The 23,420-nt window shown below is 50.2% G+C and overlaps 1 protein-coding gene across 3 annotated transcripts; it reads right to left on the minus strand.

The window, feature by feature from the left end:
• Window positions 1-3,791: 3,791 nt before the first annotated feature.
• CCDC42 (coiled-coil domain containing 42) lies at window positions 3,792-19,498 on the minus strand. 3 transcript variants are annotated; one of them, XM_058431704.1, is made up of 9 exons: window positions 19,393-19,498; window positions 18,166-18,406; window positions 17,718-17,823; window positions 17,265-17,369; window positions 15,115-15,312; window positions 9,137-9,358; window positions 8,867-9,025; window positions 7,731-7,849; window positions 3,792-4,071 (listed from the first exon to the last, which is right to left on the minus strand). In XM_058431704.1, exons 2-8 carry the CDS (start codon window positions 18,246-18,248, stop codon window positions 7,751-7,753), a joined length of 972 nt encoding a protein of 323 aa, XP_058287687.1. In that variant the 5' UTR covers window positions 18,249-18,406; window positions 19,393-19,498; the 3' UTR covers window positions 3,792-4,071; window positions 7,731-7,750. The 3 variants fall into 3 exon arrangements, with proteins under 3 accessions (XP_058287687.1, XP_058287686.1, XP_031994300.1); XM_058431703.1 differs by lacking the exon at window positions 19,393-19,498 and having other exon boundaries at window positions 18,166-18,534; XM_032138409.2 differs by lacking the exons at window positions 7,731-7,849; window positions 19,393-19,498 and having other exon boundaries at window positions 18,166-18,530.
• Between the last annotated feature and the right edge of the window lie 3,922 nt (window positions 19,499-23,420).

The following is a 23,420-nucleotide window of genomic DNA, read 5'->3' on the forward strand; positions in this document are numbered from 1 at the left end:
CCTTAACTTCATCTTCTTGTTCTTGGAGCGTGATCTCATGCATCTGAGAGTCGGAATCCCTCTTGACTGGGTCGTCTTGGCTTCTTTATGTGGCTATAGGGCCCTGGGTAGCCATGCCGAAGGCCTGAGATGGGGCTGGGGTGGGGTAGGGAAGGAGCGAGGGCCTGTCTGTGACTGCCATTACCCTCACGATGGGAAGACCCCGTCACTCCGGCGCCTGGGAATCCCTGCGCCTTTTGGATTTGTTCTCCCTGTTTCTGTGGGCTTGAGTAGGTTTGCGGATTTGTGGCTTCTCTTGTACTCAAGAAATCTGCCTAGACCGACAGAATTTCTTCTGCCCCAGGGCTGGACCACCCTTTTTAAGCATGAAATATGCAACAATATCAGAGTGAGTTATACATATATATAATATGCACATACTAGTTACACATCTGCAGTATCAGGGTGAGTGTATGCACACTTATAGCATGCACATGCATAGTTACAGGCAATATCAGCGTAAGTTATACACACGTGTAAACACGTGTCTCAGGATGAGCTTATGTGTGATCACAGTAGTTCTGAGTGTGACCCTGAGGAGTGCCTGTTTCAGTCAAGCCCTGGAAACTTGGTGGTGCAGGGCGGTGAAGCCGAGGAGGGAGCGCAGAGGAAGGAGGCAGAGGGAGGGCCTTCAGCTTCTGGCACAGGGCCTTGGGTGGTGCTGTAGGGCTGTAGGGGTGGTGCTGAGGGGGCCTTGCACACTCCAAGAGGAAGTGTGTTCAGGCCGAACAGCCTGGGCTTCTCAAACACCACCTTACAGAAGCAGCAGAAGACGGGGCTGTGGGGGGAAGTGTGTATATTGGGGAGTTGGGGGAACTGCCTGTTCTGCGCCTTCTCCCACCTCCCAGGACCCAGTCCAGGAGGCTGAACGTGAGGAAGTTATTTCAGCAGCATATCCTTCACCCACGGCCGTTTCTGGAGAGCCCCAACCCCTCTATGCCCCTCTGAGCACCACCTTAGCACTCGCCATCCTGGGTGTGTGAGGTGACCTCTGCCCTCCATCCGCTAGAGACGCCTGTTTGGCCAGGGCCAGCCGGCAGGACTACAGCCTCCAGCATCTGTTCCTCTCTTCCGAAGGCAGATTTGCCTCGGTTTCATCACCTGTGAGATGGCGATGACGATAGCATGGAGGCTTCGGGATAAGTCAGCTTGCCTAGGCTGAATTGTATTCTCAGAATTCCTTTTCTTGGGTGTGTCCTGTTAGCGTGGGTCACAGAGAGCTTCCTGTAGGGGATTTGGGAGCAGACTCACTCTGATATTGTTGCATTTTTCAGGCTTAAAAAGGGGCCCAGCCCTGGGGCAGAAGAAATTCTGTGGGTCTAGGCAGATTTCTTGAGTACAAGAGAAGCCACAAATCCACAAACTTACTCAATGCCTGCTGACTCGCAGCATTGGTGTGAGGCGGTGGCCAGGCCTGCATTTGCCCACCCTCCCCTGGAACCTCCTTCAGTCTCCTGCCCCTGGGCCAGGCGTATGTGTTCATTTCCAGGACGAAGGATCCTGGCTTTGGCAGGACGCCCACACCACCAATTTCAGAAGCAACAAGAACTGACATGGGTTTCTGTCTGCCTGTCTGTCCTCGGGTCTCCAGCCTGTGCTGTGAATTCTGACTTGTCCTTGATCTCCCCCACTTTATCTCCATGCTTCCTTCCCAACCATCTCCCCTGCGAACTTCAAGCCCCAGCATCAGATGAGAAGACAGCTGCTTTATAGACACTGCTTACCCAGTACCCACGACTGCCTACAGTCAAATCCCTGAAACAAAGCCCTTCACACATACCAGAAGAATCTCTCTCTCTCTACCATCTATCTGTCTATGTATCTATCTGTCTATGTATCTATCTGTCTATGTATCTATGTATCTATTATCTGTCTACCTATCTATCTCTACTATCTATTGTCTATCTCCTATCTATTTACTATTTATCATCTATCCATCTATTGATCTGTGTCTGTCATCTATTTACTATGTATTGTCTATCTCCTATCTATCTACATATTATCTTCTATTTGCCATTTATCTATCATCTATCTATCTAATTTATCATCTACTATATCTATCTATCATCTATCTGCTATCATCTCCTATCTACCTACTATCTATCTTCTGTTTACTATTTATCTATCCTATCTATCCTATCTATCTATCTATCTATCTATCTATCTATCTATCTATCTATCTATCTATCTATCATCTATCTATCTATCATCTTTCAATCTACTTACTTCTCTGGCTAAACGCTGACCCAGGTAGACACGTATTGCTTCTTGAGGTAGGAAATGAATGGAGCCCAGATGCTTGAAAGTGTTTGGTCACTGTAGGGCAGTGGTTCTTCAACTTGAGCACGCATCAGAATCGTGTGGAGGGTTTCTTAAAACCCAGAGTGCTGGGTCCCACCCCTGGAGTTTCTGGTTCTCAGGTCTGGAGTGGGGCCTGAGAATTTAACTGGTAAAGTTGCCAGGTAATGCTGACGCTGCTGGTCCGGGGACCACGCCTGAGAACCACTGCTGTAAGGTGTTGTATGTGAAGGTGAGGGGTTACTGCGGCCACACAGCGATCCTGGCAGGGCAGCTGCAGCAGTGCCTTCCCTGAGGCAACAGGAATCCGGGCAGTCTGAGGGCCCTTTAGGATCACAAGGCCAGTGAGGAGACACGGAGCCTTGTTCAAGTCTGCTCCTCAGCCTGCTTTGGGGACAAAAGCACAGGGCCTCTGCCTTCTGGGAGGCAGACTGGCGAGAGGGAGAGACCAGGCTCAGGAAGAGCAGACCCAAGGGTGAATCCTGGCCCTGTTGTCCTGTAACCAGTGTTCCCAGGCAAGCTTCCTGCTCTGTGAGTCAGGATAATGATGCCTCACTGGGTTTTCAAAAGGCGGATACAAATGAAGTCCTTGTTGAATACATGTTACTTCCCCACGGCTTTCTGTCTTGGCTTTTGCTATTGATTTAAAAACGTGCAATTGAGTTTTTGAACCTAAGTTTGAGACTTTACATTGACCTCGATTGAGTTGAGTTTGGCTGGTTTTAATCCATCATCCCAGCCTGCTGAGGTGCTCCTGAGCCTTCAGCTTGTCATTTGACACATTAGTGATCCCTCCCTAGTTACTGGTGGCCTGCCCAGTAACTAGGGCAGTAACTAGGGCTATTCCTTCCTTAGCGTTGCTGACACTGGCTTGCATGTTTTAGCGCACACAGTAGGGCAGGGGAGCAGAGCTTGCTCCTGAAGTCAGGGAAGAGTGCTCGACTCAGCACTTTTGCAGCTCTGACCTGGGAAGCTGCCTTCGTAGTTTCAAGTGGGTCTTTGCACCCAAATTAGAAACACCTCATGCCTGTAATCCCAGCTACTCGGGAGGCCAAGGCAGGAGAATCGCTTGAACCCAGGAAGCAGGGGTTGCAGTGAGCCGAGATCGTGCCTTGCACTTCAGCCTGGGCAACAAGAGCAAAACTCCGTCTCAAAAATAAAATTAAATTAAAATAAAAAATAAATAAATAAATAAATAAATAAAATAATAAAAAATTAAAATAAAATAAAAATGTTTGAAGTGGTGGATGAGAGAAGAGTCCTCTGTACTGACCCTACTGGTTTGTTGCCCACCTGAACACTGACTGTGTGTGACCCCAAAGCCAAGGGGACACCAGACCTAAGATGTGGTTTCTAGTTCCCAGGCAGCCTAGGTGACCAGCTTTGAGAGTGAGTGCTCGTTGGGGGAGTCCCCCGTCGCTACACTCTTCCCCATGAATAAACTACCAAAGGGCTAGAGAGAACTTGAGAACAAACTTCTTAGAACATTCACTGTTTTCAGGGATAGAATGAGGCCCAAGCGGGAAAATAAGCAGGTGTCCCTCAGCAGGAAGGCACAGTGGGCATCGGTCCCGAGCTAGACTGACTGGACCGCAGGCTCATGACTTCTTCTTTCATGACCTCTGTCTCAGGACGTTCTGGAACAAGGCAGCCTCCTTAAATCCGGACTTGCTGTTGTTCCTTCTTTTTCACCTCTGCCCAGATGTCCGATAGGTCTTGGATAAATTGCTGGATCTAGAAAGGCAAGGAGCCTAGAGTTAACTCCGCCCCCCAGAGGCCTCTCCTGTCCCAAGATGGAGCATCCCAGGCATTCACTTGTAAAGAGTTCATCATTGCTTTCCTGTGACTGACTTCTTTTTAAATTTTTATTTATTTATTTTTTTGATACGAGAGTCTTGCTCTGTCACCCAGGGTGGAGTGCAGTGGCATGATCTAGGCTCACTGCAACCTCCACTCCCTGGGTTTAAGCGATTCTCGTGTCTCAGCCTCCTGAGTGGCTGGGATTACAGGTACCTGCGACCATACCCGGCTAATTTTTGTGTTTTTAGTAGCGATGGAGTTTCACCACGTTGGCCAGGCTGGCCTCGAACTACTGACCTCAAGTGATCCACCCGCCTTGGCCTCCCAAAAGGCTGGGATTACAGGCCTGAGACACTGCGCCCAGCCATGACTGACTTCTTGAGGAGGCCACTTTCTCTCATTTGACAATGTTTTGAGGTGGAATTGAGTATCGGGTGTAGCCGATTAGAAGCAACAAACAGGGATGAAGTTGGGAACTCCTGGAGGCAGACTTGGTGACGTATGAAGTCCAGGCTGAGAGTCGAGCAGGAGGGAGAAGAAAGAAAGGGTCACAAGCAGGCTAGTGGATGAAAAGGATTTAGCAGACAGGGTCCTGTCAGCGTGGGCAGACTGCCTTCCACAACTTCACCGCCCTCAAGGTGGTCGTGCACTGGAAACCCAGAGCTGATGCTCATCGTGATAACCTTGAGTCATGAAAAGGAATGTAAATTCTGTTCACTGGCTTCTGTTTTTTAAAGAGCATGCAGTCAGCACGACACAGAAGTCATGCTCCAGAAGTCAGATGACCTAGCTGGGCCCCCGTCGCAGGTCTGGGGCAATCACTCCATCTTTCTGGGACTCAGTTTCTTCATCTTTAATAAGGAGAGAGGTAGAAACGATTGGCCCAGACAGCCTCTGAGATACCAGTTCTAATGCAAACCAAAACCACAGTGAGATACCGTCTCACATCACTCAGAATGGCTACTACTAAAAAGTCAAAAAATTACAGATGCTGCTGAGGTTGTGGAGAAAAGGGAACGTTCATACACTGTTAGTGGAAGTGCAATTAGTTCAACCATTGTGGAAAGCAGTGTGGCGATTCCTCAAAGAGTTAAAATAGAACTACCATTCAACCCAGCAGTTCTATTACTGGGTATATACCCAAAGTAATATAAACCGTTCTATCATAAACACACATGCATGGGGATGTTTACTGAAGCACTATCCACAATAGCAAAGAGAATCAACTTAAATGCCCATCAGTGGTAGACTAGATAAAGAAAATGTGGTACTTATACACCACGGAGTACTATGCAGCCATAAAAAAGAATGAGATCATATCCTTTGCAGGAACATGGATGGAGCTGGAGGTCACTATCCTTAGCAAACTAACGCAGGAACAGAAAACCAAATACTGAGTGTTCTCACTTATTAGTGGGAGCTAAATGATGAGAATACGTGGACACAAAGAGGGGAACAACACGTACTGGGATCTGCTTGAGGGTGGAGAGTGGGAGGAGGGAGAGAATCAGAAAAAATGACTGTTGGATACTCGGCTTAATACCTGAGTGATGAAATAACCTGTACAACAAACCCTTGTGACATGGGTTTACCTATATAACAAACCTGCTCGGCCGGACGCAGTGGCTCACGCCTGCAATCCCAGCACTTTGGGAGGCCAAGCTGGGTGGACCACGAGGTCAGGAGATCCAGACCATCCTGGCTAACACAGCAAAACCCCATCTCTACTAAAAATACAAAAAATTAGCCAGGCATGGTGGCAGGTGCCCGTAGTCCCAGCTACTCAGGAGGCTGAGGCAGGAGAATGGCGTGAACCCGGGAGGCGGAGGATGCAGTGAGCTGAGATTGCACCACTGCACTCCAGCCTGGGCGACAGAGCGAGACTCCCTCTCAAAAAAAAAAAAAAACAAACAAACAAACAAAAAAAAAAACCCCACAAAAACAAAAACAAAAAAACCTGCTCATGTACTCCTGAACCTAAAATTAAAAAAAAAAAAAAAAAGGATTTCAGCTCTAAAACTTCTCCTTTTCAAGGCTGTCTCCAGAGATGGAACTAAACAGACTTTGTCCAAAGCTCTCAACAACTGTCAGCTGCTGATACTATTACTATTACCAATATCATTTCCATTTTGCAAATGAGAAAACAGAGAGTCAATGAATTAAAGCAGTTTTCCCAAGATGACAGAGAAGACAGGTCAGCATTTCCTGAGCTATGTTCTCATAATAAGTGGTCACATGCCCCAAAGGAGTTCTGTGGTCAAGTCAGTTTTAGAAACGCTGCCTGCTGGGAGCATCTCAGGGCACAGAACTATAGCAAAGACTCCAAGTCCTGTTTGTTTTTTTAATCTTATCTTTGTTTAATTTAGAGTTTCTAAATGTATTAGTCTATGGAGTCCTTTTATTCCCCCTAGGAAACAATATCTCGGGATTCAGCTTGGAAAGTGCTTGTTCAGATAGTTTGGCTTTCTTCAGGGATAATGCCAAACCTTTTATGACACACTCTAAGGAATTCAAATTGACTTGGCCTTCTGCAGAATAGCTTTTCCTAAGCTGTCCTGTGCACCACGTTCCTTGTTCTGTATAAGCAGCTGCCTTTCAAAGCCAGTGCCTGCATTAGTTGCAGGGATGCTGTTGAGAACATTATTCATAGAGTGTCGATGAAGGCTCATCGAGAAATTTCAGTGAGAACTAAGTGCTGGGAAAAGGCGCGCTGTCTGGGAGGAAACCTTATTTTTTCTTATGCTAGTATAAGAGCTACAGGTGGCTTTTCATTCGGGTTACCAGCAAGCTCAGAAACAATTACTGCCCCTGTCTAAGACCCTTAAGAACCAAGGGCAGTCTGTATTTCTCTCCATCCTTGACCTCTGAGTTCAACTTGAACTTTCCCAGGCTCTTAATTTTAAACCTTTAGGCTACTCGGTCATGTGTATTTCCGTGAGTAGGTTCATCTCCTATGGGAATGAAGTGAGATATTTTCAAATAACTTTTTGGGCAATCTGAAATTCTCCTGTAGAGGTGAATCCAAGTTGAGAAGGATTCAGAAACTCAAAATTTGGAGTGGATGGACTAGAAGGTATAGTCTCAGCAGGAGATGCACCTGTGGGAGTGAGCTGCTGGAGGGCGGCATCTTCCACTGAATCTTGAGACGGGGTCTTGCTCTTGTTGCCCAGGCTGGAGTGCAATGGCGCAATCTCGGCTCACTGCAACCTCTGCCTCCCAGGTTCAAGGGATTCTCCTGCCTCAGCCTCCTGGGTAGCTGGGATTACAGGTGCCTGCCACCACGCCCGGCTAATTTTTGCATTTTTAGTAGAAATGGGGTTTCACCATGTTGGCCAGGCTGGTCTCAAACTCCTGACCTCATGATCCACCTGCCTCAGCCTCCAAAAGTGCTGGGATTACAGGCATGAGCAACCGTGCTGGGCCCTCCCGCTGCATCTTTCTTTACAACAGCTAAGGGCAAGGGCCTGAGGACCTCCGGGAGGCCGAGGGGAGGGGGCCTGAGGATTTCTGGGAGTCTCTGAGGCCCTATTCTGGGGGACAGGGGTTTTTGAGGCCAAAACTCTTTTTTACGATAATATTAAAATGTTATTTGCCTTTTTTCGCTCTTACTCTCTCATGAGCACCCAGTGGCATTTCCCGGAGAGGAGTTTCCGTGACATATGCTGTCACAACAGAATGAATGCAGGAGTGGACATAAGCACCTGCCTGTCCTCTGTTAAACCAGACATTAAAGGGATTTGCGAGTGTGTCAAACAATGCCACTCCTCTCATAAAACACTTTTGAAACCTTTTTCATAAACAATGCTATTTCAGTTAACATAGTTTTATCATTATTTAAAAATGAATGAATGAAACAAATATTTTTAAATTTTCTGTTTTAATTTCTACTATGGCAATTATAAATAGATATAACCCCATAAAGAAAAGCTTTCTGGGAGTCCTCAATAAACTCTAGGAGTATGAAGGCGAAATGTTGAGAATTGCTACTTCCAGAACACACTTGCTTACAAATGCCCTTCTTTGGGCTATAAAATAATTCTGTTCAAACAGGCTTTAAGATGTAGGCTAATTATTTGTTTTAGGGAACTCCCTTTTCCTAGCTGTGTATATTTCATGAATTTCACCTTTTTTTTTTTTTTTTTTTTTTTATAAAAGTAGGGAAAGTGCCTCCAAGTCAACTGCTGGTTTTTTTTTTTTTTTTTTTTTTTTTTGAGGCTGGCCTTGAACTCCCAACCTCAGGTGATCCACCCACCTCGGCCTCCCAAAGTGCTGGGATTACAGGTGTGAGCCACCGCGCTGGCCCCAATTTCTCTTTTTAACGAAGTGTGGGCCTCAAGCTCAAGCCTTCAGCAAGCCACAGTATCTCACTAGAATAAGGCTGTTTTGCACAACTAATGGATTCAATAGTGGGTCCCTGCTACTGCTCTGTAGACTGGGGCTAAAAACGGTTTTGGTGCTAATGCAATGGTTCTCAAAGTAGGGAACCCCAAACCACTTGGGAACTTGCTGAAAATGTAAATTCATGGGTTCTCATCTCAGATCCACTGAGTCAGAGACTCTGCAGGTGGGGCCCAGTAATACTCCTCACCCTCCCAGGTGATCCTGATGTTGTTAAATTTTGAGAGTCCCTCCTCTGCTGCTCTGTCGGGTTCCTTCTTTCACCCAACCAACTGGCAACCTCCTCGGCCCAGCTGACCCCATGGGCCCAGTGCCTGTCCCCTCCTCCTACCATGTCCAGCTGCTTGTGGGTGTCCTCCAGTGCCACCTCGGTCACCTCCCTCAGCTGCTTGCTCACGATCTGGAAGAGGTTCAGCGTGGCCATCTTAATGGTGCCAAGCAGAAGGGTCTTCTTGGCTGCGGTGTTCTGGATGTGTGCCCAGCGAGATTCCTGGAGAGTGGATAAGGACGGGGCATGAGCACAGCATGTGGTGTGTGTGTACGCTCAGGCCCTCACTCACCCAGTGCCCGGGAGCCCCCTGGCCCACCCCGGGCCCCTCACCCAGATGATGACATTGCTGCGGGCACGGTCGAAGCGCATCTGCAGCCTTGCCAGCTCGTTGTTTTGCTGCAGGATCTCATCATCCTTTTCCTCCATGTAGCGCGCCAGCCGGGCCTTGGCGCGCTCAATCTTCTCCTGGCCCTCCTGTGCAGACTGCATGAGGTCGTGGTGCATGCTCACCAGCGTCTTGTAGCGCGCAATCACCTCATGGATCTCCTCGAACTGTGGTCAGGGGCTCAGGTCAATGTACAGCCAGCCCCTGGGGCCTGAGGGAGCCACCCAGTCCTGCCAACCCCCAGCCTGGATGCCTGGACACCTGGACACCTGGGCAGGGAGGCCCTTGGCCAGGGTCACAGCCAGAGGCTGTGAGGGACACTGGGGTCCCGCTGCCTCCTTCTCCTGGGTTTGCACGGGCCACGGTCCATTTGTTGGGCAGGGGGATGCACAACTGGGCCAGGGATTTTCGACTTTAACTGCATGTGAGAATCACCTGCAGGGGCTTTAAAAAGGACACCTCCCAGTCTCCACCCCCGGAGATTCAGATGAATAAACAAGTCTTCTGTGGTCTCTGGCATCTGAATTTTGCAAAAGGTCCCCAGGTGGCTCTAGGCACAGCCAGAGTTGATAATTGCTGATGGAAGGTATTTTGCAACGTCTCCCAAGGCAAGAATTTCCTATTCAACAAGATTGTACCAGGAACCACTTACAAGCCAGGAGCTAAGCTAAATCCTAGGGAAATAGCAGGAGTTAGGAAAACCAGACTCTGCTCTTAGGAAGCTTACAGCTTGGGGGGTGGCATGGAGGGAGGACAGACAGACAAGTAAACAGTTACAACAGCAAGATAAGCCCTATGTATGACTGGGGGATGGGGCTGGACGGGACTCCGGGAAAGCCTTCACGTTGGTGATCTCTGGTATTTGTTCATTTGCTGAGGGAGAAGCAGGGGCTAGAGAGGGTGCTGGTGGGGCAGGTGGCCTGCCAGACTCAGCTCACCTCCCCCAGCCTGGTCCAGAACCATGCCACTCTGGCCCTAACCCTCAGGTCCCACTCAGTGGAACAGAAGCCCTGAAACCCACGCTCTTTAGAAGGCAGCATGAACGCCAGTTCTGTGATGCCAAGTTGCCTTCCTAGGGGCTTATCAAAGCATGCCTTTCAGCCACCCAGGGGAAACTTCCCGAGCACCTTCTCCATCTCATGGCATCTCCAGTGATGGATGCATGTGCCAGAAAAGGTTTCTTGGGAGAAAGGGTGGCTGAAATAAGACGGGAGGTATATAAATAGAAGATAGCCAGCAAAGGCAGGTGTAGGGAGGTGAGGCAGTGCTACAGGTGAAGGAGACAGCCTGGGCAAAGATGAATGGAAAGGGGGTGGTATGTTCAGGATGCTCAAGGTAGCCTGAGTTCAAGATGGGGAGGGAGAGATTGAGAAGAAGAAGAAAAGAAGAAGAAAGAATAAGGAAGAAGAAAGAAAGAGGGAAGGAAGAAGAAGGAGAGGGGGGAGGGAGGAAGGAAGGAAGGAAAAGAAAGAAAAGAAAGGGAAGGAGAGAGGGAGGAAGGAAGGGAAAGGAAAAAGAAAAAGGAAAGAAAGAAAAAGGAAAGAAAGAGAAAGAAGGAAAAAAAGAGCTCAGTAAACCTTGGGAAGGAGTGTGGACTTTATCCGTTAAAGGATTTTAAGAAACAGAGAGACAATTCACGTCTGCATTTCTGAAAGTTCATCTGGCACACAGTGCAACAGCGTACCACAGTTCAAATAAATGGACCACATCAGAGCTACTAGGAACACACCTCTAAAACTTAATGCTGATGTCAAAAGGATTTAGGTGCCAAATCGAAGCGCCTCCCACTGCCCAAAGATGAGATGATTTGAACATTAGTAAGAATAAGTGCAAAGGATTAAAACATATGAAATATGTTAAAAATCCACAAGTTCACAATGATACTAGAAACATCACAGGTCAGTGCTAGAGAACCAATTCATTATTCTGAAAACTAACTAAGTGTTTAACAAACTTTCTCTGTGAGACCCACATAGTAATCAAATGGTTGATGAAGGAAAGGGTCTCGCTATGAAGTCCTTTTCTTTATGGTAGTATTCTAGCGAATAAATGAGGAAGGGTTGCTAGTGAGTGTCTTCCTGTGACCGCTGAGGAAACCAATATTCTGACTTCTATCAACAAAGATTAATTTTACCTGTTTTTAAACACGTCAGTGGAATCATAAGATATAACCTCTTTTGCGTCTGGCTTAAGAAGCATACCAACTAAGGGCAGTGTGAGGACCTTATATGGACTCTCATTGGAACAAACCAACTGTACAAAAAGCATCCGTGCAATAATTTGTCTTAAAAGACAGGGTCTCACTCTATTGTTCAGGCTGGACTACAGTGGCATAAACACAGCTCACTGCAGCCCTGACCTTCTGGGCTCATGCAGTCCTCCTGCCTCAGCCTCCCAAGTGGCTGGGACCACAGGTGTGTGCCACCATTCCTGACTGATTTTTTTTAATTTTTTGCAGATTTGGGGGGTCTCACTTTGTTGCCCAGGCTGGTCTTCAACTCCTGGGCTCAAGTGATCCTCCCACCTCAGCCTCCGGAAACACTGAGATTACAGGCATAAGCCACCACGCTTGGCCCATTTTGTGCAATAAATGATACTGATATTTGATGTTAAGGAATTACTATCAATTTTATAGTAGGTGTGACAATGGTGTTGTAGTTATTTTAAAAAGAGCTCTCATCTCTTAGAGATACATACTGCAGAAAGACACAAATGGATGAAAATATATTGTTTGCTTCAAAATGGCAGAGGTGGGAAAGTGTGGGGGATGTGACTATGAATTAATCATTATTAGAATCAGGTAATGAGCAACAGGTGTTCAATAGACTATTGTCTTTAGTTTTGTGTATGCTTAAAAATTCCGTATAAAAAGTTACAAAACATTAAATGTGACAAAATAATAAAAAGAAGCATGATTTGAGATTTTTTTTTTTTTTTTGAGACAGAGTCTAGCTCTGTCACCCAGGCTGGAGTGCAATGGCATGATCTTGGCTCACTGCAACCTCTGTCTCCTGGGTTCAAGCGATTCTCCTGCCTCAGCCTCTGGAGTAGCTGGGATTACAGGCACCTGCCCCCACGCCCAGCTAATTTTTGTATTTTTAGTGGAGACGGGGGTTTCACTGTGTTGGCCAGGCTGGTCTCAAACTCCTGACCTCGTGATCTGCCCACCTCGGCCTCCCCAGAGTGCTGGGATTACAAACGTGAGCCACCGCGCCTGGCTATTTGAGAATTTTTGAAAGTGGAATACTCAAAAAGTTACAAAACGTTAAATGTTAGAAAATGTTACAAAATAATAAAATCAAGCATGACTTGAGAATTTTTAAAAGGATACTCGTGATGTCTGAGGACAGGTGAAGAAATGTAAGATTTGGAAGGACACAAAGGATTTCATTTACCGGATTTCAATTATCGGTAGTGTTTGATTTAAGACAAAAGAACTGGAGGCAGATGGGGAAAATACGAAGATTTAGCAAAGCTGTGTGATGAGTACTTGGTTGCTGTTATGTGTGTCTCTATACTTTCCAGTGTTAAAGTATTTTGAACAAAATAAACAAAGAAGAAAAAAGAGAAAGAGAGGGGGGTTGGGGGAAAGCTGAACAGGCTGGCCAGGAACGACGCGGAGTTGAACTCCAGACGAGGTACCACTGGTGGCCTGGATGAGGAAGGGGCAGGGGCTGGATTCCAGAAATACTTCCAAGGCAGAACAGACCAGATCTGCTGATTGATAGCTGTGGCACTGAGCAGGAGGGAGGAGCCAAGGAGGCCCGGGTTCTGGCGGGGCTGTGAGTGGGTGGTCCTGCCTTTCACCAGCACAGGTCGCGCCAGCGGCAGGGCTGTCCTGGGGCTGGCAGGAAGCAGATTAGATGAGTGTGCATGGGATGAGTTAAATGTGGGGGTCTCAAGCTTAGGAGGGAGACACAGGCCAATTTCCTCCATTCTAAGATACATATTTTACCAACTCTGAATTCAAGACACATCTTACAATTATTTTTGGTTTGTTTGTTTTTGAGACGGAGTTTCGCTCTTGTCGCCCAGGCTGGAGTGCAATGGTGCAACCTCGGCTCACTGCAACCTCCGCCTCCTGGGTTCAAGCAATTCTCCTGCCTCAGCCTTCCAAGTAGCTGGGATTACAGGCGCCTGCCATCACGCCCGGCTAATTTTTGTATTTTTAGTAGAGACGGGGTTTCACCACGTTGGCCACACTGGTGTTGAACTCCTGACCTCAGGTGATCCACCTACCTCGGCCTCCCAAAGTGCTGGGATTACAGGCGTGAGCCACCGTACCTGGCTACATCTTATAATTCATCTGCAGTTTTAATCTGGTAGTCCCTCCTTACTTCCTGCCCCCCAACAAACCCCAACCATGAAATGAGCCACTGACCTTATAGTACGTAGCACCTTTGAGTGGAGGAAATAATGAAGGGTGGGACTCACGCATGAGTAAATTAGGTTAGTGGTTTGATATGGAAATTGTGGGAACTTTAAACAGTTGTGCATCCTGTCGCCCCTTCCCTCAGAGGACATGGATCCACACCCCTGGAGGGGGTGCCTCCATCTGCCCTAGTGAGGGGATCTCCTGGCTGTTGGTCACATGGGGGAGGAGATAATGCGACATGGGTGGCATCCATGGGAGGCCCTGGACATTGCTAAGAAGAAAAGTGGAGGATCGCTCACACCTGTAATTCCAGCACTTTGGGAGGCCAAGGCAAGCGGATCACGAGGTCAGGAGTTCAAGACCAGCCTGACCAACATGGTGAAACCCCGTTTCTACTAGAAATACGAAAATTAGCTGGGCATGATGGCGGGCTCCTGTAATCCCAGCTACTTGGGAGGCTGAGGCAGGAGAATCACTTGAAAACTGGGAGGCAGAGGTTGCAGTGAGCTGAGATTGTGCCACTGCACTGCAGCCTGGGCAATAAGAGCGAAACTCCATCTCAAAAAAAAAAGGGGGGGGGGGGCGGAGGATCTGAGACAGAGAACCTGGACCCACCACATAAGAAGGAGCTGGGAAGAGGTGCCCCCGCCCGGGGAGCCTGAGAAGGAAGGGCCAGAGGTAGGAGAGAGAGGGAGGTGCCACCGAGCTGAGGGCAGAGGCGGGTTTCCGGGAGGGGCATCGGCAGTGTCAGACGCTGCAAGAGGCGCGGTGGAGCCAAGAAGTTCCCTGGGCTCCAGCCACAGAGTCTGCAGGGAGAGCCCTTGTCAATGACACTGTGGGGCCTACTGAAGCGTGGCTAAAAGCAAAGGCTCTCCCCACTGACGAGCTGTGAGACTCTGAGCAGGTGGCTTAACTTCTCGGAGCCTCCATTTCCTACTCTGTAAAAGGATGATCAGCTTGGGTTCACCCTGGGGCTCACCAGCGAACTGAATGAAGTTACCCGTGTGAAGCATCAACCCCGGGGCCCAGCACATATGAAGCACCCCAGTTCTGCAGGAGGTTGAGTGTTTTTCCTACTCCTCTCCCTTACTCTCCCCAATTTACTCTCCAGTCAACAGAAGACACTGAGAGGAGGGGATGCGGGGATAGAGGGAGGCCACGTGCTGACACACATACACACACCCCTTTAGACAGACACAGCCATGGACACACATGTAGACATAGACACGCAACTCATGCAAGATATGTACACAGTTGTGACTCACACAGACACACAAAGACACACCACTAGGCCCCACCCCTTGAGAAACTCATCCAGCCTCACTAGAGGCTTCTTTTAGCTGCTCCCCAGTGCCCCCCCAGGGCTGGCTGCATCTCCTCGGAGCAGGGTGCCCACCCTGCAGAGCTCCTGGGGCCCAGAGGGTCCACAGTCCCCAGCCAGCTGAGCCTGAACTCCACCCCATGGCCCCAGGCCCCGGGGAAGAGGAGGTGGGGCTGAGGAAGGTGCCAGGGCCGCCCCCCACCTCTGCCCCTGCTCCTTGAATTCACCTCGGAGTTCTCCACCACCTTCTCTAGGTATTTGCTGAAGATGGAGTAGTCCTTCAGCTTGGCGCTCAGCCGCTGGTGCTCCAGCCGCAGCGCCGCCACCTCCTGCTTGCCCTTGGTCAGCTCCTGCATGTGCTGGCGCTTGAGCTCTCGCTCCTTGTTGGCTTTCTTCATGGCGCGGATCCGTTTCTGGTCGTTCTCCTGGGGCCCGGGGAGGCGGCGCTAGTCAGGAAGCCTCGCCCGGCCCTCCCGGGGCCGAGGCCTTCCTGGGCCTGGTGGTGTCCTCAGACCCCTCTGTCTGCACAAACCATCCTGGCAACAGGCAGAGATTGCTGGGCCACCCATGGGGCAGAAGAGGGGTGAAGGAAAAGGCTCTCCAGGGTTATTTGAAGCTGGCTGAAGAGATTTCTGTGGACTGAGGTGGGGCTCAGGGGACTGTGAGGACAGAGGTTTAATCCAAAGTCAACAGGTGGCCCTGGGGCCGGAGGGGCAGACAGGAAATGGTTCTTTCCTGTGAGACTTGGGCTCTGGACTTCAGAGAGTGGACTGGGGAAGACCTACATTGCATTGGGCTCAGAGTCTGGAAGAAGTCAACCCCCCGAGAAGACTGAGAAAGTCCAGAAGTGGGAGCAGGAACCCTCCTGACAAAGCTTCTGTGGTTTCTGTTCTTAGTGGTGGCCATTTTCCATGGAGCAGAAGGACCCCTCCCGGGCCAGAGCTGAGAGGCTAGAATTTTCTCCCGATTCGGTACTCCGTGCCTCCATTTTCCCAGCTGTGGAGATGGGAGGCAGAAGCCCCTCTCCCTTTCACAAGCTGGGGCAACAGGGCTAGAGCTCCAGCAAGATGAGAGAGGAGATGTGCCTGGTGCTGTAGGGCCTGGGGAGTAAGGCCACTGGGAGAGCAGGCTCCTAGAAGCTCAGACTGGCATCCCGCTGAGGGAGGAGATAGAACAGGCAGTTCGATGCCCAGAGGACAGAATGAGGCTCAGTTACTGCAGTCAATCCAATCCTGCCTCTTCCTTCTGCAGAGCCCTCGCCTAAGATCAGGGGCAAGCCCACCCCTCACCCTGTGTGGCTCCTTTCTCCCTTCAGGGGCTCCTGTGATTCCACAAGGACGGGCGTATGTGGTGGTGGCACTTGGAGGCCACTGAGGAAGGTGCATGCAGGATCTGTATGCTGCCCCGTAAGCCCAGGAGAGGACTGAAGGGGTCTAAACCAGTGACTTTCAAATCCACTTGGTCATCAGAACTGCCTGGGGAGCTTTTTAAAAAATATAGAAGCCTGACCCCAACCTCAGACGTGCTGAAAGCAACAAGGGAGGCCCCCGGTGTCTGTGTTTGTAGCAAACTCTCTGGGAATTGAAGCTACCGACCCTCTGAGAGCCGTTTGGAGAATGCCTCACGCCCAAATCTCCTCCTGCCCCAACCACTCCATAAGTGTTTCTCTGGCTGCTAAGAAGAACTGGACCTCTGGAGAATGTGCCCAGTCCAAGGACTTCCTGTCCCACACGGCTTAGGCACAGAGCAGGAAGGAAGGTGCTTAAGAGTGGGGCTTCTTTGTGGCCGATGGCAATCATTACCCACTCCCCGAGCTGGACCAGGCCCTTCAGGGCTGCGTAAGTGCTAACTGGAGTGAGTGTGGATAAATCTGGATTTTTAAGATGATTAAATTGCTCCACTAAAGACTGAAGTGAGAGAGGATGTCTTGGAATGGATTCTGGCACCTGGTCCTTCAATAATCCCCTGCCTGGACCTTCAGTGCAAGGACAAGGATGGAGGGGTGGGGTGGGTGGAGGGACTAAAACTCTGTCTCATTCATCATTGTATTCCCCAAGTGTTTAGTCCTGACTGTAGCACCTTCATTCATTCATCCATGCATTCATTTACTGGATAAACTGTACATCCTAGGTACTAGAAAAGAAATAGGAAACAGCCATCTAGAGGGAGCAGAGACTGATAGGTAAATGGAAAATTACAAACAGAGACAGGTGGGGGACATAAAGGATGCCTAGGGAAGTGCCAGGCAGTGTTGGAGCACTAAGGATGCTTTTAACTCAGGGCGAGGAGTCAGCAGAAGCAAGGAGGAGGAGCGGCAGTTTGCCCATCTGCCGAGTATGGATCCCCGGCTACTGCAGCCGCCCACACCCCTTCAAACCTGGATGAACTGCTCAAACTTCTGGATGTGAGCCTTCAGCTGGGCTTCCTTAACGCCCAGTTCTTCCCAGCGCAGGTTCAGGGTTTCCATTCTGCGCTGAAACATCTTTGGGGTGGGGGTGGGGGAGCAGAGAGGTCAGGAGGGCTCCTGACATGAGTACCAAGAAAGACCCCAGCATCCCTGCCCCAGAGGCTCCATCCCCAGGCCCAAGAGGGTCCATAGGAACCTCCCACTTTCTACCCCATGCCTGGCTCGGAGCAGAGCATCCCTGGACAGTGGTACCCCCAAGACCCAGATCCTTTCTGTTCTCCCCAAAGAGACCAGACCACCATAGAGGATTCCTGGCTCTAGCCACCCCACCCAGACAATGGAGGGCTGTCCACAGGTTCTCCCAGAGCCCCAGCCCACCCTCTTCCTTTCCTGCCCCTCTGCACTCCATCCCCGAGTCCCCACCTTCTTCTTCTGCACCATAGTTTGATGCATGATTTTCGTCTCCTTTTTCTTCTCCAGTAGCCGGATGGATGGGGACTCCGACGCCCCCTCAACATTGGGGAGTTTCCTGTGCAAAATGTGAACACGAGAGGGCTGTGTTTCTGAGACGGCGTAGGCTGGGGCTGGGAGTAACCCGTGGAGACAGATACCCATGGGGAAGGAGAAGGGCCTCTCTCCCTTTCCGAGGGAAAGGAATGTTGTGTTGAGAAGCATAGAGGGCCATGCAGGAGTGAGCTGGGGGAGGGTGACGGGGTGGAGACCAGCATGATGGGGTGGACTGGTGCCAGGGTTATTTGGGGCACTGGGTTACAGGAGAGGAGGGGACAGACAGGTTGGAAGATGAGGTATGGGGTGGGTGTGAGTGGTCCCAGGCACAGAGGGGTGGGCAAGCCAGGCCTCAGACACTCACTGGAGCATCTGCAGCAGCCGCTCCCCATACTGCAGCCGGAAGTACTCGGCCAGGTCTTCCTCTTCCATGATGCCCAGACTCATGGTGGCAGTGACCTCACGGCCCAGGCAGCTGACTCTTCACAGTGAAATTGTGGGTAGCAGAGCCACAGGTGGCTCAGGGGTGGTGGCTGTGCTCTTGTTTCTCCCTTTGGCCTTCAGGGTCCCACAGATGATGGTGTTTGCGACTCCACAGAAGGTGGCTGGAGACAGGATGGGCGGCTCAGGACGATGTGCTGGGGCAGTGATGGGAGATGTGGTTACCTAGCAACAGGCTGCCTGGTTCTGTGGCCGGCACGTGGAGTCCAGGCGCTGCCCTCTGCCCCCTGCCCCCATTGGTCCTCCCCTTGCTGGGGTCGTGCTCTCTGCTCCTGCCCTTTGCCCTCAGGAACTCTGGGAAGGCATTAGGCCTGGTTTGATGCTGGTTGCCATGGAGCCCAGGGCCAGGAGGCAGCTTCTGGCGAGTGTGGCTGAGAAGGGGCATCGGGTGGAGGAGCGGCCTTGTGCGGGCGTCCTGCTCTTGGGGCCTCCCTGGGGTTCAGGTGTGGGTGAGAGTGAGGGAGGGGCCGGGCCTTGGTCGGAAGGCCGTGAAGAAGAGCAGAGAAAGAAAGGAGGCGCTTATCGGCGGCAGGGGTGGAGTCGCGAGGAGGCGGGAGGTTAGAAGCTAGGTGGCAGGCCCAGCACGCGGTGGGGTGGAGTGGGGAAGGGGGGACGGGCGGGGGGTGCGCGTGGACAGACGCAGGAGGAGGGCCCAGGCTAGGCCCCTAAGAAGAAGAGACTCGGGGCCTGCGACAGTTTTTTTTGTTTTGTTTTGTTTTTTGTTTGTTTTTGTTTTTGTTTTGAGACAGCGTCTCGCTCTGTCGCCCAGGCTAGAGTGCAATGGTGGGATCTCAGCTCACTGCAAACTCTGCCTCCCGGGTTCAAGCGATTCTCTTGCCTCAGCCTCCCGAGTAGCTGGGACTACAAACGCCTGCCACAACGCCCGGCTAATTTTTGTATTTTTAGTAGAGATGGGGTTTCTCCATGTTGGCCAGGCTGGTCTCGAAATCCTGACCTCAGGTGATCCACCCGCCCCCGCCTCTCAAAGTGCTGGGATTACAGGCATGAGCCACCGCGCCCGGCCCTGCGCGTTTTTGTTTGCATAAACTTAAAATAGGAAGAAATGCCAAAACACGGTAACGGAAATGACCCTATTTAAAGTGTTGACTCCGTGGTGGCCTCCTTCTTTGATCCCGTCAGGCTGCGCGCATGAACTCATCTGGCTGGAGGTCGGACGTCTCCCCGTGGGACGGCGGGTGTGCGGCGGACGCTCTGGGGTCTCTGGCTGGACTCTGGCCGTGACCTTGAGCTCGCTCCCACCAGGCGCAGGCTCGCTCTGCTCTCTGCCTCCCTCCGTCCCACGCCTGCCACGCCTGCCACGCCGCCCGTTCCACTCCTCTCTGTCTGGGAGGGGGAGAGGGATGGGGTGCGTGGGCTGCAGTGGGCTAGGGGTCTGGGGCGGGGGCGTGTCCCGAGCGCTGCCAGCCCGCTCCGCCGCATTGCCGGTCGTCTGGCGCCTCCTGCTGGCCGTCCGCCGCACCCTCCATCCCGGCCCACCCCAGCCCTGCTCCGCTCCCACGCTCCGCCGGAGCCTCCCCTCCAGAGCGGACCATCTCACACACACCTGTCGCTTCTAGCCAGCCCAGTGGGCTCAGCGAGAAAGCAAGACAGCCCCCACCCCACGCAGAACACACCCACACAGTGCCCACCCCACCCCTAAACAAGAAGTGGTTCTCCACCGGAACCCCGGAGGAACAGGCCCAGCAGGGCGACAATAAGACTGCCAAGAACGATGCAAGCTCCTCGGAGGGGCATGCTTCCTTGTTTATCCAGAGAGGCTGGCACAATCAATCTGGGGTTCCCCTCCCTTTCTTTGAGGTCGTAACTCAGCCTGGGAGCTGTGCAACGCCAGCCCTTGAGGGGGAAGCCATCTGTTTCTGGAATCACCCCTCCCCGCCACGTATATGATACATATCTTTGATTGTCCGTGAAATCAGGTGGTCCAGGGCCAGGTTGGTCCATAGAGGTAGCTGTAAGACATGCTCTGCTCCTGCCCAGGGATCCCCTCGTATCTGGAAGCTCTTTCTGCTGCTTGGTTTGGTGCCTATCATGGGAGTTTTCGTAAACCTCGCACACCGCCATCCCTCTCTGGAGTCTCACTGCCCTCCCAGGGACCCTGAGCAAGACGCAGGGCTGTCTCGGATTTACAGAGGTCTGTCCTATCCCCATCTTTTCCCTTCCCTTCCCTTCCCTTCCCTTCCCTTCCCTTCCCTTCCCTTCCCTCCCCTCCCCTCCCCTCCCCTCCCCTTCCCCTTCCCTTCCCCTTCCCTTCCGCTCCCCTCCCCTCTCCTCCCCTCCCCTGCCCTCCCCTCCCCCTCCCCTTCCCCCTCCCCGCCTCCTCTCCCTCCCCCTCTCGCATTCCCACCCCCCTCTCCTCCCCTTCCCTCTCCTGAGGATATATAAGAACTGAACAGAGACTTACAAAATGTCTAAATGATGGTTCAATATGGTAAAGCTGTAAATTCCATCCAAATGAATTTAGGAATTTAATGCGATTGCAATAAAAATTTCAGAGTTTTTTTCCCCACAGATGTTGACAAAACAATGTAAAAGTTCATCTAGAGAACTGAGTACTTAAGGAACTATCACAAAAGAATGAGAGGGAATGTCCACTGCCAGACATCAAAATGTGTTCTAAGGTGAAAGTGTTAAAACAGCATGTTGCCAGTGTCACTCCAGGCAAAAAACCTCAAGTGCTCTAAGGGCTTGGGCAAGTACCTTGCTCTAAGCTAGCTCTGACTTTGTGAGCTGCCTAAAGGCATGAAAATTCACAATTTTCAAACACACTTCTGACCAAAACCAAAACAAGATAAAAAACACATCTGGAGCCCTGAAATGGGGTACAAGGCCCCAGTTTATGATCCTTGATACAATAAACAGAATATAAAATGCAGAAAGAGTCCCAAGTTTCTATAGGAATGCATTATATGCTATCATGGCATATCCCAGTGGGGAAAGTATAGATTATACCACAAATGGTGCTGGGATAACTAGCTAATTATTTGGAAAAAAGAAACACATATACAAATCAAATTCCAGATGGGTTTATTTAAATGGGAAATTAAATGTTCAATGTAAAAATTCATTATGTAGCAGAATATTCAATGGAAATGATACTTTTCTGGGTTTTTTGCCGATGGTGAGAGAGCTGCCAGAACAGAGCCGTGATCTCGCAAGTCATATGTGAGTCTCTGAAGACTTTACAAGTCTAATTTACAAGTTTAAATTCCAACCCAAAGCGTAGAGAGTCATTTTCCTGCATCCTCACTGCTGTGAACTGAATCTGTGCCCCCCTCAAAATTCATATGTTGAAACCCTGTCTTAGTCCATTTTCATGCTGCTGATAAAGACATATTCAAGTCTGGGAAGAAAAAGAGGTTTAATTGGACTTACAGTTCCACATGGCTGGGAGGCCTGAGTCATGGCAGGAGGAGACAGGCACTTCTTAACATGGCAGCGGCAGGAGAAAATGAAAGGGAAGCAAAAGCGGAAACCCCTGATAAACCCATCAGATCTCCTGAGACTTATTCACTATCAGGAGAATAGCACAGGAAAGATCGGCCCCCACAATTCAATTACCTCTCCCTGGGTCCCTCTCATGACATGTGGGAATTCTGTGAGATACAATTCAAGTTGAGATTTGAATGGGGACACAGACAAACCATATCAAACCCTAATCTCCAATATAATTGTACCTGGATATAGAGCCCTTGGGATGTATTAGTTCCTAAGGGTGGTACCCTTATGATAGCTTTAGTGCCCTTTTAACAAAAGAGACAGCTTGCTTTCTCTCTCTTTGCTCTCTGCCATGTGAGGGAGCAACAGGAAGACAGCCATCTGCAAACCAGCAAGCTGACCTTCAGCAGATGCTGCTTCTCCTGGCACCTTGATCTTGGACTTCCTGGCCTCCAGAACTACGAGAAAGAAATGTTTAAGATTTCCAGTCTGCAAACCAGCAAATGGGTGCTCACCAGACACTGCCTCTCCTGGCATCTTGATCTTGCACTTCCCAGCCTCCAGAAATGTGAGAAAGAAATGTTTTAAGTTTCCCAGTCTATGAGAATTTGCTAGAAGAGCCCAAACTGACTAAGACACTCACTAACATGGTATGTTACCAATCTCTTCAATTTTGCCAGTCTGTTAGGTGAAGTTACTCATCTGCATACAGGCATTTCTTCTTCTGTGAGTCTCCTGTTCATGTTTCATGTGCATTTTAAACATTAAGTTGCTTTGCATTTTTATTGATTTGTAGAAGGTCTTTATGTATTCTGGAAAGTAATCCTGTATTTTTGATGCTCACTTCTACTCATCCTAATACTTTCGAGTGGATTGGTTGGACCCTCATTGGATGCAGCAAGAGACAGGAAGGCAACTCAGGCAGCAATCCATGGCAGGCTGACCAATAGCCAGTCACACAGGCAGATTCACCAAGTCAGCAGAAGAATTAGCTTTCCCTCCTTCTAAGCTTGGGATTCTCTAACGGCAGAGATGGCACTAAACAGGAGATTTGGGCAATATTTGGTCTGTTTACCCTGTGACTACATCATTGGGAGATAGATACAACAGACCTGCAGTCCCCAAGAATATTTTGAATTTTTTTTTTGAGAGAGAGGGTCTTGCTGTGTTGCCCAGGCTGGAGTGCAGTGGTATGATCATGGCTCATGCAGCCTTGACCTCCCAGGCCCAAGCAATCCTCCCACCTCAGCCTCCTGGGTAGCTGGGACTACAGGTGTGCACCACCACACCCGGCTAAGTTTTGTATTTTTTTTTTTTTTTTTTTTGAGATGGAGTCTCACTCTGTCACACCCAGGCTGGAGTGCAGTGGCGTGATCTAGGCTCATTGCCACCTCCACCTCCCAGGTTCAAGTGATTCTCCTGCCTCAGCCTCCCGAGTAGCTGGAACTACAGGCACATGCCACTACGCCCGGCTAATTTTTTTGTATTTTTTTTTAGTAGAGATGGGGTTTCACCATGTTAGCTAGGATGGTTTCGATCTCCTGACCTCATGATCTGCCCGCCTCGGCCTCCCAAAGTGCTGGGATTACAGGCGTGAGCCACCGCGCCAGGCCCAGTTTTGTATTTTTATAGAGGTATGTTTTGCTGTGTTGCCCAGGCTGG

This window comes from Hylobates moloch, unplaced genomic scaffold (assembly GCF_009828535.3).
Source record: "Hylobates moloch isolate HMO894 unplaced genomic scaffold, HMol_V3 SCAFFOLD_19, whole genome shotgun sequence".
Taxonomy (NCBI): Eukaryota; Metazoa; Chordata; class Mammalia; order Primates; family Hylobatidae; genus Hylobates; species Hylobates moloch.